This window comes from Mesitornis unicolor, unplaced genomic scaffold, assembly GCF_000695765.1.
Source record: "Mesitornis unicolor isolate BGI_N332 unplaced genomic scaffold, ASM69576v1 scaffold44493, whole genome shotgun sequence".
Lineage (NCBI taxonomy): Eukaryota > Metazoa > Chordata > Aves > Mesitornithiformes > Mesitornithidae > Mesitornis > Mesitornis unicolor.
Window position 1 is genome coordinate 18504 of NW_010174777.1, and position 19829 is coordinate 38332.

Below are 19829 nucleotides of genomic sequence, written 5' to 3' on the forward strand. Positions count from 1 at the left end.
GTTTTATAAGAATGAAGAATCTTTTTTGTTGTTGTTGCACAAGAACACTGGGAAGGGGAAGATGCCCAGGAAAATAGTTTTGTCCCCAGAAGTTTTTATAACCCACTAAGAGCTCCTTGAAAGAGGAGCGTCCAACAATCTCCTTTCACACCATGTCATTCTTTGAAGTTTTCCTGTATTTATCAGAAGAGGCCTGAAGACAGACAAGTTGTACGTAGACTTTCCTGTAACATCCACAAAGCTACACGTGGTAATCTGATGTATGGGGTGTAGCTTAACACAGGTAATAGCTGAGGTGTTTACACTATATGAGTGTTTCTGTCTTCTATACCTTACAGACTTCATCAAATTAGTAGATCTCATCTTCCTTTTTCTATTCAAAGGAAATATAGTGACTTTAAAAAAATGGTAGAGTATTTCTGATCCCTGAAGTATCTTATGCTACATGGTCAGGACAGTAAAGTATTTTATAGCTGATAAAATGTAAGCAGTTAAAGGATCAAACCACACCTCAGCGAAGTACTAACTCACATACCACTTTTTTTTGGAGCAGCCAATTGTATCTATTCATGGAGAATAATAGAAGATATTATTACAGCAAGGTGTAATACATGGCCAAAATATTGTCCTGGAAACAACAGATATTGTAAAATTACCAAAATGTGGTGTCCTTTTTTCAGTTTCCATGCAAAACCCTCAAATATAATCCTGGTACATTGTGAAAGATCTTTTAATGATACAATCCTCATCAAATACTATTTACGTATCTATTGACATAACTGCCCAAAATTATGTTTATAAGTGTAATATAAGTGTACTTAAAAAGTAGTTGAAAAATCTTTCTCAGATAATCCAGTGATGGCAGTAAGAAATACATACTTCTTACTTAATTGTCTTTATATAATTTTTTCATTTTTTAAATACATTTTATTGTTGCAGAAATCTCTGTGATTCAGTTTGTTAACATCCTTCACGCCTCTCATCAACCTTATAAAGACATCAAGAAAACAAAATGTTAGAAAGCACAAAGCAATAAAGTATTAGAGCCAGACAAATCAACCCACAGGTAATCATTTTACAGTTGGCCTGTATAAACTTTGGACTGCAAATAATTTTGAAACTGTTACTACGAGCACAAAGAAAATCCTTGTGCCTCCATCCATATCACAAAAATCTGACACATAATTCAGGACAGTGCAATTTTCTTAACAGCACTAGCCAGAGAAACTGATTTTAGAAAATTTTAACCAACAAGTGCCATAACCATGCAAAAATAATACGCTAGGGGTTTTTTTTTAGGACATAGTCAGTTCTTTACCATTTACAGCAGGCAAACCCCAGTGCAATTTTAAGGTAGCAGTCAGGAAATACCTAAACTAAGTTTCAGTGAGGCACATGATAACTTCCTCCTTAATTTGCAAAGTGTACTGTGGGGATCTTACACCAAAATAGACAGTTGAAGCCTGATATGCTATCTTTCATCATTATTATGATCTCATCTACAAATTATGACTCTGGAGCCAAGCATTGCCTGGAATAAGTAGCACTTAAAATCATGATTTGGGTGTTGTCCCATTGCTCTAGTTTCTTTGAGTATATCAATCATTATAAGCCATGGAAAGCACTACTCTAGAATGGTTATTTTATAGCAATTAGTTTCATTAACGATACAGATACATTTGGAGGTTTTTAGCCAGTTCAAATTGATGATCAAGATTCAACCCTGTAAAAGTAAATGGGATCAAGGGAATGCTCTGCCATTCACAAGGCATTCATGATATAGTGAATGAAACTGCAGCATTTCCTAGAACACGCTATGTAAAGAGAAAATATTTGTCACTAAGAAGATTGACTGGAAGTAAACTTCATGGAGAGTTCTTTTTTCCAGCTCTTGGACCACAATTCCTTGAGCACACATCAGTGATGATTCACCTGGATAAAGTTCCATGGGAGTTTTTCAATATATGCCTTTTATATATGCTTTTATATATGCCACAGTGTTTGCTTGGTGCAAAATAGTGCCACAGCCGGGGAGAGACTGAGCCAAAACCTTCAAGGCTTTGGGTTCTTTTCACAAGTATTTGATTTATCTCCTGAATTCCCCCTACAATTTCAGTGTTCCTATTTTATTCCTTCCAACCTATCCCATATGTTCACATCACAGACCTTGTGTAACTACCATCTGAGATTTTGCTGCAAAGTAATTATCTCAGTATCTACAACCTGGCCAGATACTGGTTTTCACTAGTTCGTCTACCTATTGGTTAGCTTAATCTTTTGAAATACCTCTATAGGATAACTTGACAAGGATGCTACATAATCTGATTCTATCAGCTTTATTCAGAAAGGTTTCTCCAAGGACACTTCAGTTACCTTTATTATTTTAGAAAAGAGGACCTTTGCTTCCCTCACCAATAACCTCTTGTGTTTTACACATTTACTCCCACTATTCAATCATCACAGTTTTCTGTCTCACCTTCTGCACTGCTTCATGTAAGTTGCATAATCAGATACAAAGTATTTAGTAAATTAATGAGGTATTCGACTATGCCTAAATAATTTGCACTAAAATTCACACCCAGTCCATAGAAAACATGGTAGCTATGAAGCATGGTGGCATATCAGTGGTCAAACTGAAATTTCCCACTTCTGCAAGAATATACTATTGTTGAACATTATGATGTTGCATTATGTTGTTGCATGAATCGTGGGATCATTTGGACGTCTTTTAATTTAGGTTTAAATTTTGGCCTGAACTTTCATTGCATATTAGACTCATTTTGGCTTCATTAGCATGTCTGATCTATGAAAAACTAAGACAATATAGCTTTTAAATTATCCAAGTAAGATTTTATGATTATGTTACATCAACAAGAAAGGAAAGGAAGAGCTGAATTTCTGTTTTGTCTGTTTGCAGCTCTTTTCCTGGAGACAGTTTTCTGAAGACCCTGCTCACAGAACAGCAGCATAAGAGTTTATGTAATTTCCCTTTCACATGAGAAAGATACAGGCATTTTAAAATGTCTGGAGAATTGGAAAGTCAAACAAAATGTGAAAATTAAAATGGTAGATTCACAATTTATCATTCCTATTTTCTGTGTCTTCTAACAGACAACATGAAGTTAGAGAACAAGCAAACTGAAGGGTCACCATTACTTCTCAACCTATCTTGCAAACAGAAACTAATTAATGTAAGAGAGGAAAAAAAAAGTCTACTACATGTCACCTAAGGAAATGCTGCCATCAGTAAATTAAAAATGTATGGTTTGAGCTGCATCTGCCTGCCTAAAGCCATGTCTGGAAGTAGTGTGGAAGACCAGAGAACTGAAACAATGGATCACAGATAGGTCATGAAAAGAATGTTAATAGTAACTATACAATTCGAAACAAAGTGCAAGCCCTGGAAATCTGAGAATAAGTCTCTGTTTTAAGAGGCAGATTTGTCCCAGATTACACGATTTAATTTCCTATTGCTTAACAGTTATGAGTAACTAGTTGATGATAATGGTTATATGTAGGCACATGAAAAATAATTATTATTCCACATTTGATCAATGTTTATTTCACTTATATCTCTTTATCACTAGCAACAAGGAGAAACAGACTGAGTAAAATGAGAATCAAACTTCAGTAAAATGGAACTTTTTCTCAAGTTTTTAAAAAAATTAAGCAATGTTTACAATCATTTTTTCTGGGCCTTTCTGTTTTCTGGTTCTACTCAAAATAAGAAGAAGGGCTAGAAATAAAAAAGAGGGCATGTAGGGCAACTTGAAAGAGTTCTGACTAGCACTCAGTCTTTGGTCACTTGCCCAAAAAGAACTTTTAAACATATCTAGATGTGCCTATGTTTGTATGTAAAATTTGAATAAGTGACTAGTTATTTTTCTTGCATGGTTATTTTTCTTCCTGTCTGTTCACATTTTAAGTTAGTTTGGGATTTGCTTTTTAAACTTTGAGTAGGATTTTTCAAATATGTTTAATTGTCTTGAGAGTGAATGTTTTATCCTACTACTTACTTAGACTTCGGTGGTAATTCTGCTATGTACTTATGTACCATTTCCCATTATGTCACCTGAATTATTAAAAAAAAAAAATCCCACAATAGATTTGTCTTAAACAGCACCCTCAAACATGGGACCCAAATCCTATTTTTCTTTGTCATAAGCAGCTTTTTCTTTTGCTTCACACTGTCCAAGATATCTGAATCTTTAGTAGCCTGTCCAGGGAGGATCACTGGGGAGCTTGTGTCCTATTTGAGAATATTCTGTAAGTAAGGATGGCGTTAGCCAGGAGTAAACTAGAGCAGGACTTGCTGAGGGTGGGCAGATAAAGGTGAAAGTGTTTAATATCTCAGATCATGTGGAAATGTTAGGGAACAGCATGGTTCTGAGTGAGTCCTGGTTTGAGAACACTGGCCCCATCTGTCTGTAATCTCTGCTGCTTCACTCAATAGAACATTTCATACTGCAGAGAAAGAGACTTGTGTTTATCAGCAGCAAATGGCTGTCACTACAATTACTATGTCTATTCTGGTCCATTTCTTTTTAACTTGGCAGCAGCTTTGTAAAACTCTGTTTACTGTTCTCTGGCAGGCAGATGAAGTTTTTTAAAAAAAGAAAGTTGCTAGATCTTCCCTCTTTCTCTTTTCTCCTCTCCTTCACCAGTCCCTTACTCATCCTTCCAAAAATATTCCCTTTCTATCCTCAGACTGCTAGAGAGACTGATAGATGCTAATAACATAATAATACGTACATATATGGATCTCTGACTCAGTTGTTTTACATTTAGACATAGCCAGGTGCAGTTTGTTCATGCAGTGATACTCTTTATAGTTCCCAAATGTCAATTATAGTTTGGTTAATTAAAAGGTATTAGTGGTCTATGAAAATGAATTCTAGTCTGTTGAGCTTTTTACAAATGTGATTCATCATACTTCTGACTGGAGACTAAAACAGTTAGCTTGTGATATCCTGCTCATGATATTACATGGTTCTTCCTTCTTTGCCAGGGTATGCTTTGTGCAGTGAATGGATCTATTTTCCCAACACTTACCTTCAATATACTAGAATATCATAGAAAACAGCACAATAGTCCATTTGTACAAGTTTGTTACTTGCACCAGTGCTGCAGCTGATGATTTTCCTTGTGTTAAAGACAATGAACAAGTAAAAACTATTATTCAGGAAAGCTCCTATCAGTTAGACTTAGCTCAGTTGAAATTTACTCGATTTTCATTGGCAGGTATATCAGCCTTTCATCATGGATTAATTACACCTACACAGTCAGTCTGTCTTATACAACAGAACTACTTCTGCTCAGTCAGAAAACAACTGAAGAAAGTAATAGCATAAATGAAATAAGGTGCTGTTCTCAGCTGCAATGAGTAGCAGAGAAAATTCAAATTATGATCCATTTTTCACAATTTACCTTCCTAAGTAATAAAACAAGAGGAAAGAGTTAAATGAAGTATGGTTTTGATTTGGGATGGATGCTGGGTTTTTCATGTTTGGCAGATAACAAGCTTTCTATCAAAAGTTATTTTATCTTTTATGGTATTCCTGTGGATGGAAGCTGAAATGAGATGCAAGTGATCCTGAAACTCCCAAGGAGTGTTGAACGAAACTGGGAAACCATCACCATCCCAATATGTTTTCATTTCCAAACAGCTGGCAAATAGTGTACTTTTTGTTTGCTGCCACCTTATAACATTTAAATTCTACCTGAAAATGTTATTCATCTGAGCTGAGATAAAAACAGACTATTCTGCAAAAAAGTTGAAGTTGTCCCTTGTATTGCACAGTTAAGGAAAAGGCCAACCATTTTTCAGTTGGACACAAAGCATTCTCTCACATGGGGTCACTAAGCACTTTGCAACAGATTATAGTGAATTTTGCACAGGTCTTTGAATGGGCCAAAGAGCAAAGTTAAGCTATGCTTGGTTCAACAAAGTGCTGATGAAGTGCTAACTCAGTCCTAAGTCCTCAATGAGAGTGAGACTTATCATTCAATATACAGAAGTGATGAAAAGGACTCTCCCGTGGGTAGAGCACTACATTGTTCCTTATTAGTATTGAGTGATGAAGGACCTTGTTTCCCTGCTATATTACTTAACCTAACTGGAACTATGCTTTCAGCTATCTCATTACTTAATAATACCTAGAACTTTGGTAGCTTCGTCTTCAAACCCTGAGTAGTTAATTACTAGTTATATACTCAATCTCCATTTCTTTAATTTAAAAGTCCATCTGCATTGCAGACATACAGTACTTCATTCCTTTTCTTATGCAATATATTCCAAAACCAAGAGAGAAAGCTTGAGATCTTTATGCAGACATAGAGGATGCAACTCCTGGATGGCATAAATAAACCAGCTCTGCAGTAAAATAGCCTATACTGTGGCTGCTAGCCTTGGTGTACAAAAGGGGTCAGATGACTCATCCACCATTTCTATGAGAGCAAAATAGAATACATCTCTATGGAGAAGTTATAGACTTTGTTGCTGAAAGAAATCTAAGATATACGCTTTTTTTGTTGTGTTTTTGTTTGTTTTTTTTTTTTGTTAAAATATCTAAAAATCAGAATGCAGCAGGTTGTATACTTTATGTATGTTTCTAAACCCGCTGGTCAAAATAGCTGCCAAATTAGTTATTCCATATGGATCACATCTGTGGTTGGATTAATTTTTGAGCAAGGTCAGTGTGAGCAGTATTACGCTCTAGTCTGATTCAAGATTTGGCCCAGAGATGGGTATTTTTTTAAATAAAACAGAAATTATTATTCTTATAATCATATTTTTCATATAATAATGTTCTTAGAATAGGGCTAGAATCTATATTATGTCAAAGAGTTAAATGTGTTCTGGTCAAGGAATATGGCTACAAATGCAGATGCTGAGATTATTAAATTTCCTATCTGCTTTTCTTTTGGAGCAACCTTTCAGTGGCTACTTTGCATATATGTCATTTAATCCTCTGCAGCAAGAAAAATCAATAACTATATTTAATCTAATATCATATCATGTCTTCAAACAATGCTGAAAATCCGCACTGATTACATTTCTGCCTGTTGCATAATCTTCTGCCAAAATGAGAATTGAGATGGCATGAAAGACAGGGCAGAAAGTTCACTAGACATGTCTCCTTTTTTAACAACTCTTGCCCTTATCTGTTGTGACATCAAAAGAGAACTGCTGGAGCAGCTGAGGATAAAACTACCTGGTTGAAGGAACTGCATTTGTTCAAGGCTGCTCCCAGTCAGTGGCAGCAGGAAAAAAGATATCCTGTATCTAGATGCAGATATTGGCCTGTAAAAGTGCCCTTCCACCCTACAGTCTCTCACAGGAGGATCCACAATAACATCAAGCACCAAGCAGATAGGTTTGCAAAAGGCCTGACCTCCCAGCAGATACAAAAATAAATAGCTGTCATGGCAAAATCTTGCAGACATATTTAAATGAACAGAATCTATTTCCTGAACATTTAGAAACTGTTGTCTCTTTTAAATCTTCATGACAACTTAAGTTTGCAACTGGAGGGAGTGAGTAGATGGTTATTTTATGGTTAGTTTTGGATAATGGTGGGATTTGGAAGAACTGGATTTATCCACTGCATGTTAGGAGATCTGACTGAAAGCATCGGCCAAAACCTGGAAAGGGAAGTTCTGACATGCAGATTAAGACAGATGGAAGGAACTCCAGCAATAATTATTAAAGGTCTCATTTTTCACTATCAGTCTGTCTGTTATGACATTCTCCACTTGTACAGCAATGAAATGCTTCACAGTTGCCTGTGGGGCTAGGAGAGAGAGTCCTTTGCATATAGATGTAGTAAACCAAGAGCAGGACATGAGCTGGATAGGAGAAGATCACATTTTCTTTCAAAAGCTGTAACTTCAGTTGCAGGTATAGAAACTGGCTGCTTTCTGTCTTAAGGAAGTGGCATGGGGAAATAGCTTTTTCTCAAATAGTAGTGTATGACTGATGTTAATTCTTAATATTTTAAAACCTGTTAGATAATTAGCAATCACTAGCCTTCCAAACAAGGTTACAGGGCATCAAACCCAAAGAAAAATTTCCTTGCCTTTGCAACAGCATAAACTGATTTGTCAATGCAGAACGTAAGACCACATGCTGTTATAAACATGCAAATATTGGGAAGTAAGTTTTTCCATATTTCTTTGTGAGAAGTGGAGAAAGAACGAGTCCATGTGTGGTGTTTCTGCGGTATAGAAGACATACTCCTTTTACATTATTGATGAATGGTGTCCCTAGATATAGCTCCAAAGCAAAATTGTACTAAGGTTGTTAAAATGCCTTCCATAATTCATACTAGGAATGAATGATGGTTTTTCCTGTCTTCTTTCTTGCCATGTGTGAAATGAGTTTCTACCTCACTGACCCAAGCTCCTTATCTGTGACTGTTTTTGTTGCTTTGTATGATGGAGGCTGTAAAGTGTCGCTCCACAGAATAACTCCTGTGTCAAGCAAAACCCCAAGACTGCCTGTTTGGATGGAGATCTCTATTTTTCCAGCTCCTTTTCAAAATCAGCAGGCTGAGGATGCTGTCCTTATTACTATTTATCTTTCCAGTTCTGAAAAATTCAGTGAAATTTGAGTTTCATGCTTTGTACTGCCTAGGAGTGGATGTTGCAGCAATGAGGAAGGTTTTCACATATGAAAGTCATACCTTTTCTCTCTTGCTGGAAACTCCATTCTGAAGCATGTTTCATTGCACTTAAGCTACAAACTTATGATGCTGCCAAACATTGCAGTCACAGGTTAAAGTTATAGCCAAAAAAAAGTAGTATCTCTTTGACAATCTCTTTCTATCAAGCTGTTAATCATGTACCTTGTGTTTGGCAGCTAATGACTCCTGAAGTTTGCTTTTGGTCAACTGCTAAAATAGTTTTCCTGGGTCACTGTAACACAATACCTGTATGGCATGCATATATTTATGTTCATTTACCTTGCCTAAGCTTACTAGTGTATTTGCAAGTCCTAGTTCAGAACTGAAACTGTTCTGAAACTGTCTGTAAACTAAATGAAATTGTAATGTAATTAACATGTTAGAAAGGATTTTTGCTAATGCCTTCTATGGCATGAAATCAAAAGCATTAGTAAATGCCTGGATAATCATACCACTAACATAAAGATAATGGCCCACTGTAGCCAATATTTGCTTCCATGTTTATAAACTTAACTAAAAACCACTTCACCTAAGATACTCAGGTGCAATAATGACCCTTAAATATTTGGTTGCAGAGTAATCTATTTGTATACAAAATTAGGGGTCAATGACCAATAATTATGCAAGTAATTAAGCATATAGTATGGTTTATATGTGTGGGCAATTTATTTCCACTTTATGTGTTCCACAAAATTTGTGTTTGCTGTGTCAAAGGCATGCAGATATTCAGGAGTAAGAGAATACAGCAAATGAGGTAGCAGGCAGCCTGTTGTTTCATGTCAAAGAAAAGGGAGTAGTCCCAACTTTTCTTGATAGTCCTAGTTTTAAGAATACTTCAGAAGACATTTTCTTCTAGTTGTCCCTCTGAGTTACTGCATTGAGCTCCACAGCCAGAAAAAGTGATGTTATTGCTACTAATTAATGATTAGGATTAATCAGTTCATATTTTTCATATCTAAGAAGCCAATTCAGAAAAAAAATTTCCTTCTGTTAATGTAAGTAGAAAAAAATTCTGCACTAGCATCTTAAGATTATTGTTGGTAGACTGTTTAAGTAACATTACTCTTTTTCAAGTCAGTTTGAAGTAAGAGGAAGCAGTTTCCATGTTAATTCAAAGGTTCAGCACCTTATTGAGCAGTTCCATAAAGTGACATTATGTATGAGTCCTAGAGCAGTACATAGGCTTGGACCCAGTGTTCATCTAGTACTGCAGGTCATCTGCCAGACAGATAATTAAAAGTAAGAAGATGGCAAGCATATATGGTATTTCCTCCTAATACTCTCTCATTTTATGTCTATTTTCAGCTCAGAGAATTTCCTGAGGCCAATATGATTTAGGAATCCCACTTAGTACAACCAGGAGGCATCTTTTTCCATTTGCCATTCACATTCATTGCCTGAAAACAAGTACACAAGTTCTGTCTTCAAAAAAGAAAACAAATGTATTTTTAGATTTAGAGAGAGAGGATGAAACAAGGTGGCAGAACATGGTTATTTGCAGTCTCTCATGTTTTGGCTCCCTGGATTCAGTCTCCTCTCTACTTCTTGACCCTAAAAATCAAGTCACAGGCTACAAGCTTTTCTAGGGTACCTCCACACTGAAGCAATGCCATCACTATAATGCTTAAGAGCAAGCAAGAAAGAAAGAAATAGAAGTCAAACATGATGCTGAAGTATAGTAGTATTTGGTATGGCAAGCTGAGAATCATCAAGCCTGTGTTCCACTCCTGCTCCAGCAACTTATTCATGCTGTCTTGTGACTGTCTAATTCAAAGTACAACTCCTACCAGTGCCTATTGCAGACATGATTTGTAACAAAGCAGCATCTGCTTATGTACAGTTTGTGTAGGATCTGATCCATGAGGCATGCTCACAGGACACCTACTGCATCAAGCCCTGCAGGTGGGACAGGCAAAGGAACACCTATTTTGTGGTTCCCGTAGGACATGAGTAGTAGGCAACTGTCACGTCCTGTCAACAGTGAGATGCTGAGGCACATGGCCAAGGCAGATCATTAGGCAAATGTTCATTAATAAAAGGTTTTTGCTGCCTTTGAGACAAGATGGCACCAATGAGAGGTCATCACAGTTTTGGAGTTTGATGTCTAAGTCCTTCTTCAGAAGCCTATGGGTTTTTTGAATCTATACCTAAAGTCTTGATTCACTCTAGTACTACGTATTCTGTATATACATATTCACTGCAGTATCACCGTAACTTCTTTGCTATGCCCTTTGTTATGCGAAAGATAGGGCCAAGGGATGAGGCTTATTAATAAAACACTCTGTTTGGCAAAATAGTCACATGGCGTAGACTTCACAGAGGGAACAGCTCTATCCTGTTCTTCCTCACAGCCCAGGGCAGCAACTATGCTTTTTCCTACAGGCCGCACAATATGCTTGGACCACAGGCACTTAGACCGTAAACTGGGCTGAGCCTGAGAGAACTCCATTCAGCACCAGTCAGTTGTTTGAAGTTGTTTTTTATCAACAGAAGAAGAGAAGGTGCTAACGAAGTGCAAAATTATCTTTTCCTCACTGCTGCTTCCATCCTGCATCTACCAGAGTTATATTTGAGATTTCAGTGTGTTTCACAGACAAAAATGCATAAAGGCTAATTCAGCTGTCTTGCATTTCATGTAGTCATTACCTATGGTAAACAGATAAAAATTTTGCAGCCAGTGAGGAAATACTAATTCATTGTCATAACAATTTTCACTCACCTGCACATTTAAGTGTGATTCAAGAAGCAGCCAAAGTACCTGCTTATTATATCCTCCAAAGCAGAAACATAGGTAAAAACAGAACAAAAATGTTTATTGTCCCAGGGCTTGTCTCTGCTTAGCCCCATACGGTGCACCTGAGTGTCTCAAGAACACCACCTTCATTTATGGATACTTTACAAAGATCACAGAATCACAGAATCACACAGAATCACAGAACGTTAGGGATTGGAAGGGACCTCAAAAGATCATCCAGTCCAATCCCCCTGCCGGAGCAGGAACACCTAGATGAGGTTGCACAGGAAGGCGTCCAGGCGGGCTTTGAATGTCTCCAGAGAAGGAGACTCCACAACCTCTCTGGGCAGCCTGTTCCAGTGCTCTGTCACCCTCACTGAGAAGAAGTTTCTTCTCAAATTTAAGTGGAACCTCCTGTGTTCCAGCTTGTGTCCATTACCCCTTGTCAAGGGGTAACAAGACACATCAGAGCAAGGCCGTGTGGTGCTCTGGGAGGCTAAAGAGATGTCCATATATACATACTGATCAGACTGCCAGCATAAAAGACTAGCAATTTTTTTCTTCAGTTATTGATTCAGTCTTGAAGAAGTGATAAATGCCTTGTTTTTAAGATTCCCAGTGCTGAGTGCATTGAAAAGTCAAGGCATCCCTTACCTACATTTTTAAAAAATGAGACAGCTAAATCTTTTTTATCTCAAAGTTTTTATGTCACTTTCAGATGTTTAGGTATTTTAAAGTCTATTTAGTGATCATTCAAGGCTATGTCAAATATCTATTTCAAGTCAAATAGTAGCAAACCCTAAAATATCATGAATGGTCTAATAGACTTGGCTGAGCTCAGTGCTTTACAGCTGATTTATGTGAGAACAATAAATACCAATAACCTAAGTACCGACAACCCCAGGCTCCAGTTAAAAGTTCACAGACGTGAGCATCTTCCAGCTCTGGAAATTACCTGTTTTAACTGTGACTTAATCAGCTGAATCACTCTCATGCACTGTGGTCACAGATCAAAGCACTTCAGAAGGTACAAATGAAGTGGTGAAGGGACACTATGCCTGTTCCAGTGGTGTTCCAGCTGTCCTTCTAACATTGAATTTTCCATAACAAGCAGAAACCTGATTTTCATAATCACTTGATCCTCTGTGTCATTACAATTTTTCCTGTTCTTCAATGGATTTCAGTGTGATGCTGGTCAATAATTGGCTTCCCAGACTTGCTGACACTAGGAACATACACTGGAACTTTATACCTCAGAGGAGCTACCTACAGGTCAGAATTTTGGAGACCATAGTGACATATGGTCCAGGAGCTGGAGCGATATACAATGTGCCACCCACCTTAAAAACTTTGCTTGTACCATGGCACAAGAAACTGTCCTTAAAAGCACTTGGCAGCCTCTGCCTCCTTCAGAAGACACTTGTTTTTTGCTGCTGTCTTTCATTTTATTTTCTCTATGGTATTAGCTAGCCCTACTGGTTTGTAAGCCCTGCATATCCTGCTGTGTATGCACTTTTCCAGGTTGTCCTCAAATAAACAAAGTGGAAAGTGAATCTAACCACTCCATAAAAGCTCTCTATCTCTTAACAAATTTCCAAAAAAAATTTCCCATCTCTCTCTCTAAACATTAATAAGCTACTTCTTTATTGGGCTGAATATTGACTTGCACTTTGCAACCTTAAATGTTAGTTTTACCTGAGACACTGTGCTGGAAAATATCATGAAGACCAAGTACATTATGTTTGACTCTTCACCCATATCTCCTCTGGTGGGGGCATTCTGATGAGTGATGGTTTGTTAACCAGGCCTACCCTTTTGTAATAGAGTGTCACAAAGGCATTCTGATGAGTGATGGTTTGTTAACCAGGCCTACCCTTTCGTAATAGACGTCAGCAGGCCCTGCCTGAGAATGAGATCTGTAGCTAATTTAGCAGAAGGTGACCTTTCAGAGGAGGCTGGAAAGCCAGTGGAGTGTGTAATTATGGAAATAGCAGGAAAGGACCCATGCTGAAGCAGTGGAAATTAGGGGAGACCTGTGTAAAACCTTTGGCTGAGCTACATTACGTTGCACATTGGAATTGAAACCTGGTTTGGCATGAAATAATCATTGCACTACTTAGCAATATACCAAAGGATTTTTGCTCTGTGTCACCTGGAAACCATCATAGGGATGGCCTAGTCAGAAAAATTGATCATGAAGAGAATTACATTTATTTCAAGGAAACAAGAATCGTTTCTCTACTACTTCCTATGGGAAAATCTAGGAAATATTAATATCCATCCATGTTTTAATGGTATTCTAAATAATAGAAAAAAAATATAGTAACATACTGAAGTAAGACCACAATTGCTTTGGATATGCAGAGAATGGGCTTATTTCCCTGACTTACCAATTAGCAGGTCACATCTCCGGCTCCGGAGCTGCTGACATCATCAGTTTTAGTGTTTCAGTGGGTGATAATTTCACTTATACCGAGAAGATGCACAAACAGGGAGAGCATGAGCTCTAGATTTCTGTTATTCAGGCATTTGAGTAGTGCACATTTCTCATGAATAAAACGCTCCCGAATGTTTGATCACTGACTGTACTGCCAGCCCTGTAGGAGGGACCCACACCCACCCCTCTGGTCCCAGATTAGGTACACATGGGGGACAGGTGGAGATGTGTGACCATCCCTGCTGCCCTCCACTGATGACCACAGAGGCTGAGGAAGCATTGCCACAGCAACACCCTCTCACACACACATATCCTCCAGGATGTGGTTGCTATGTTAATGCTCTCCTTGTGGCATCCACTCCTGCGAAGGAAAGGCTGGAGGGGTTGCCATGGAAATCATGCTCCCCTGAAGCATCGGTACTGGTGGTCTCTTCCCTGCCTTTCTGCCCCCAAAATGTCCTGCCATGAAGCTGAAATAACTCCCAGACACATGCTACTCTGTCTCACCCTAACCCCAGAGCCCTGCCAGCCCCTGCTCCCATATGGCTCACAGCAGCTTCACCAGCCATGCAGGGCTTCTGATGGGAGACCTTTTACTGTCACGGCACTGCAGCAGCTTGTGTTCAGGGACACAGACAGTCATCAGACAGACTAATGCAAGGGACCGAGTTTCTCTTCTCAAAAAACAGTGGAAATGGGAATTCACTGGTTGTGTTGATGATGGAAGTGCTCAGTGAACAGATTTGGGAAGATGTAGCAGGGTATGCATGTCTAATTGAAAGTAGATATATATTATGAGGTCAGGCTTATATCATACAACAACCACCACCATAACCATCTTTTGCTCTATAAATACTTCCTGTGTTACATTACTCTATTTACATTCCCAAAAACTCTAGAAGGTGTGAGGTCTGTTGTGGGAAGGAACTTTCACAACTAATTCTATAGAAAGGCTGTAGTTAGAAAGTGTGGCAAAATATTAAAAAACCCAAATAAACCATGGAACATAAAAAATACATATAAGTGCTTTTAGCACAGGTATCTGAACAGAAAGCACCAAAGATCTGGACTGCACAACTTAACAAAGCTTAGTCAATGAAACCCTGCTTATCCCTAGAATATCTGAGCAAAGTGATCTGTTTTAAAAGATCTTTCCTCTACAACAGGGACCATCTAGGGATTTGGGGTAATAGAGGAGTAGAGGAGTTTGCAGATATAGTCTGAAGAATCAGAAATATTGACACTGCTCAGGATTTAGGATTGTCAAGAGCTCATGTGCACACTCTGAGATTACAAATGTCTGTTTTGACACATACTCCGAGAAATAGTGAGGTCATCTACTGCCGAATCATCAAAGAGGCAGAGATGAGCTCTCCTCAGGGATAAGGGACTTCGTATAGATCTTTTGTTATACATCTGCTGTTGCTTATCTAAGAGAAGTGAAACATATAACTGCAGATGACCTCACATAATCAAGGGGGTACTTACAAAAATGCCCAGATCAAGAGATTTTGAGCTATATCTTCTAATAGGGACATATTCCAATCTTACCACATCTTTGAATGAAGAACTCTTGTTGTTCTCTAAGTAGTATTACTGCACAATTAATTGTCTGGAACACACTCACAGAAAATTAGAACTCAACCTCTAATCCCATCCTAAAGGTCATTACTTCATTTGAAATTGGATGGATTTTGGTCATATTTCACATTGGGATCAAGCAGTTCCCTATCAGTCTCAAAGCCAACCTTTGTGCTTTGCTTTGCTCTGTGTGTAGCATGTGGCATAGAAAATTGGCTCACAGTATGACATAAAAGATATGCAAACAATCATTCTTCTTCACTGGTCTTCAAACTTTATCTCTGGGGAAATAGGATCTTGTTTGTGTAGAAACCTCAAATCATGATGTTCTCTGTATTACTGAATACTACTTTGATCCAGTAGATGCTTAAGGTAAGAATATACAGTTATTTCTGGAAATCAGTCATCTAGACCTGCCTAAGCAGAAGGTGTTCCGTTCCCCATATATTTTCCTTATCTGCTTTCAAAACCTGCCTGTTCTTTAGATCTTTACAATGCCAGTAGCAGAGAGTTCTTAAATTTAATTATGTGCTGTATGAAAACCTGTTTAGTTTCTTTTCACCTGATAATTTAAGTTTTCCACTTTATTGTGCCTTAAAATATCGTCAATACAAGATCCTTATCACCATTCATTATTATATCTTTTAAACCCTTCATTATTTTACAGGACTTAATTATGGACATTTGTGGTAGACTTGGCAATATATCATTTTCTGAAGTTATCAGGCAAATACGCCTCCTCTCAAGTCTTCCTTTTTTCTGGCAGAACACCTATGGAAATAGTGCTGGTCCTACATGTAACTGCTAGGAATAAAAGTTCAACCCCTTGTTGCAATCAAAATACATTGATTTAAGTCTTCTTAAAAACTTCCAGCCTGAAACTGGAGACAGAAACAGCAAGAAGACAGGGCCACTAATTAAGGTACATACATCTTCAGATGGGTCTATTTATTTAGGTGATCCAAACTTCTTAGCCTGGTGTCACTAATGCAGCAGAAGGAAGCTTTTAGGAGTGAACGAGGTTAGAGGTTGAATGGTGCACTCCATGTAGCGAAACATAGAGCAGTATTAGGAATCAAGGTTGAAGAAGAATTCAGTTAACATTTCCTACCCTGTATCTACTTAGGAAAAGCGAGCTTGTTACAAATTTTATCAGAGTAGGGAACTCATGGACAAACCTTTCAGTGAGTGACTTGAAAGCAAGCTATTTGATTGCTATGAGATGTAAAGAACAAAAATTCATCTTTGAAACATCCATCTTCTGCAGGAACATCAGTATTGACAAAAAGACTATTATAATTTAGGAGCAACATAGAGGATAAATTCATACTCAGAAGCAAAAGAATGTTAATCTATAGCCATTTCTAAATGTATTATGAAATGACTTAGCTTCAAAGTCAGAAAGAACTTTTGGAAGATTTCATTTCAATACACAATGACAGTCTTTACTAATATCAAATTCCCCATGCTTTAAAACTGCATAAATTATTTTAAAACAATGCATTAAAGCAAATTACAGGTTAACTTAAGTGACCATCCTAATTCTGTAGTATAACAACCTTTAGAAAGAGTTTAGTTGCATACCTGTTGCTCTTTGGTTGAATAGCAATGATTGTAAGACTTGAATAACATATATAGATAAATCATACATCTGAGCTAAATTTTTTAGAACTTTTATCTTGGTTTTTCTGAGGTCTATATTTCCCTGCCTAAGGCATCTGTGTGGCAAACATACTGTTTCAAATACAGAAAATCTGCTTATTCTACCGAATAAATGGAAAATAGACATTAATAAAAGGGGCCTCTGACTAAGATTTCATTCCTCTGAAATTTTCATAGAGGAAAACTGTCATTGCTGCCATCCTGCATCTAATTTGATTGACTTTGCAGATTAAACACAATGGAATTTGCAAGCATACATATTTACACATGGAGGACAGTAGATAGCATCATAAACTCATTAGAACTCATATAACATGAGTGGAAACATGACACATCCCCGTACAGTGGATCTGTACAAATCTCCAATAAAGCCCTGGTTAATTCCTCTGTTACGTTTGTTTTCTCATCCACACATGGGAAGCAGAACATACACATTTCTATACAGCAGGCTTTAGGTCAATTTTGAAAGAAAACTTTCACAGTGAATTTGGAGTCCAGAGCTGGTGTATAACAGAAAGAATAAGCAAGAATAGCAAGAGACAGAATCAAATTCAAAGTTTGAGTAACCATAAATGAGAGAGGTTTGGACAAAGGGAAAGAATAACATGGGGAGTTAAAAGGGAAAGGCACAGCACTTACAGCCAGCAGGACTGCATCACATACCTGGAACACTTTTCCCAAATTGTCAAAGAGGGCTTGACCAGCGCTGACTTTATGCTTGACTCCTCTGACTGTGCCATTTTTGCTGAGGATGTTGACTCGCTTTGTACCAAACCCCTTCTCTTTAGTGGCTCTGACTAAAATGAGCAAGTCATCCTGCTCATTCTCATTTTCATCGCACTCAGACCCTATGTGTCCATTCTGCTGCCCCTCCACTTCGCTCAGCCGACTGGTTTGGTCAGTCTCCGAGCTACTGGCATACTCGGAGTCCAGAGAGTCGGCAGCCTCCCCATCGGCATACACCTCCTTCAGCACCCTCCCGCTGTGCGAGGACGCAATGCGGAATCGAACCTTCCTCGACAGCCTCTCGCTGTCAGCCTTCATCTCACTTTTAAACATCGCCTCTTCCATTGATATAAGTAGTTTGCATTGTTCCAGCGTGGTGCCCATTGCATCTGCCAGTTTGTCACACTTAGCAACAATATCAGCACTGTTTTCAGTTGACAGGGGTTCTCATATTAAACTAAAGAGGGTTCCCAAGAAGCTACACTGCCGTTCTGCAGTTAATAATGGATGTGTTTGTGCTATGGTTACCTTTAAACTAAAACCCGTAAATTGATCTCATCAATTAAATATTAAAAAGCCATTGTGAACTTTTTAGTGCTAAGGAACAAAGCAAGAAAGGGAGAAATTATATTCCTTGATTAAAATAAAAATTGAGACAAACACATGATAAACCAAATAACAGAAATTACATGAGTTTATATGAATGCAGTTTTTCTTTGTTGGAGAAGGCAAAGAGGAAGAGTTTTTTCACAAGATCTGCAGAGTCAAAACTACTTATGTACATTACACCTGAGGTGAAAATCATGAACTTCAACCCTGGAGTCAATGATCAGTACATATCTTTCATCAAAACACTTCCTTCCCTACCAGTCAGACCTCATTCACCAAAGTTTGCCCTTTATATAAGCTTACAGAGATTCAGCAGGGATCTCTGACTTGGTGTTTTGTGATGCTGGCCTTTTCACAGACTGGCAGAGCAGCAGGGAAGCAATTAGTCACAATTTGTTGCACAGAGTAACCCAATGTTATTAAATAAACCTGAGCCACAGCAAGTACCACACAGTAACCACAGCCTCTGTTCTGTTTTGTCAGTTATTCAAGGGACTGGGCCAGGGGAATCTGAAAAAGGAACAGGAGAAAACTAATTAATTGGGGCAACAAGGATCAAGAACGTAAAGTAGGATAAGGTGAATTCAAGCAAAAGGGAAGCAAATTCCTCTATCCCAGCAAATCACAAGTAGAGGTTGGTGCAGTGTTTGGCACCCAGCTCTAGATGTAAAAACAAACCCACACCTGAGGTTTCTGGCTGTGTCCACTCAATATCACACAGCAGCACTTGAGACCCCCAAGTCTTCTCATTCTGAGTTTGCACGACGATCTCTACCCACGGTGCTATTTCTGCATTTCCTCCATTTAAAGTAAAATGCAAAGCATTCCTCAGAGCAGCATCAAGAACTCCATCCCCTTCTCACTTTCCTGGCAAACATTCCCTACACACTCTCTACGGCTTCATTTTCTCTCTAGGTTCATGAATATGAATTGCTTCCTGAAGCCTGTGACTCCTCGACAGGTGTAGGCATGAAATGAGCCCCTAGATACTCAGTCAACCCAGAATGGTATCGCCTGTGGGCATGAGCAGCTGCAGAGCTTCCAGCATCTGAGGGGACTTTCTGGCCAGGACTTTGGAAATGCAGGCTCAAATATTTCAGCAATTAGTTGCAGTTTATTGTGACCTTCTTTTGAACAAGAGGCATGAAAATACTGCTATTCAGCCCAAGTAAAATCACAGTTTTTGTGACTAAACTCTATAATTACTTATTTTCCATCCACAAAATAGAAACACAAATGTATAGTGGCATTTCATAGCATTTGTGGTTGTCACACTTCTTACTAAAATTATGTGATTCACTGTATTATCAACTACTATTATTCGCATATAAAAAAATGGGCAAAAGTAATGTTACAAAAGTTAAAATGCATTGCTACTCATCTTTCAGAGAAGAAA

General features: G+C 38.2%; 1 protein-coding gene across 1 annotated transcript in view; it reads right to left on the reverse strand.

The window, feature by feature from the left end:
• The window catches only part of GRXCR2 (glutaredoxin, cysteine rich 2), a gene marked incomplete at its 3' end in the record, with an annotated part of 33382 nt that extends 15225 nt beyond the window's left edge, over positions 1-18157 (reverse strand). Inside the window, exons 1-2 of the mRNA XM_010181153.1 lie at positions 17762-18157; positions 12635-12637 (exon numbers count right to left, since the gene is read on the reverse strand). Coding sequence (XP_010179455.1) covers positions 12635-12637; positions 17762-18157 — 399 coding nt within the window. The remainder of the gene's footprint in view (positions 1-12634; positions 12638-17761) is intronic.
• Between the last annotated feature and the right edge of the window lie 1672 nt (positions 18158-19829).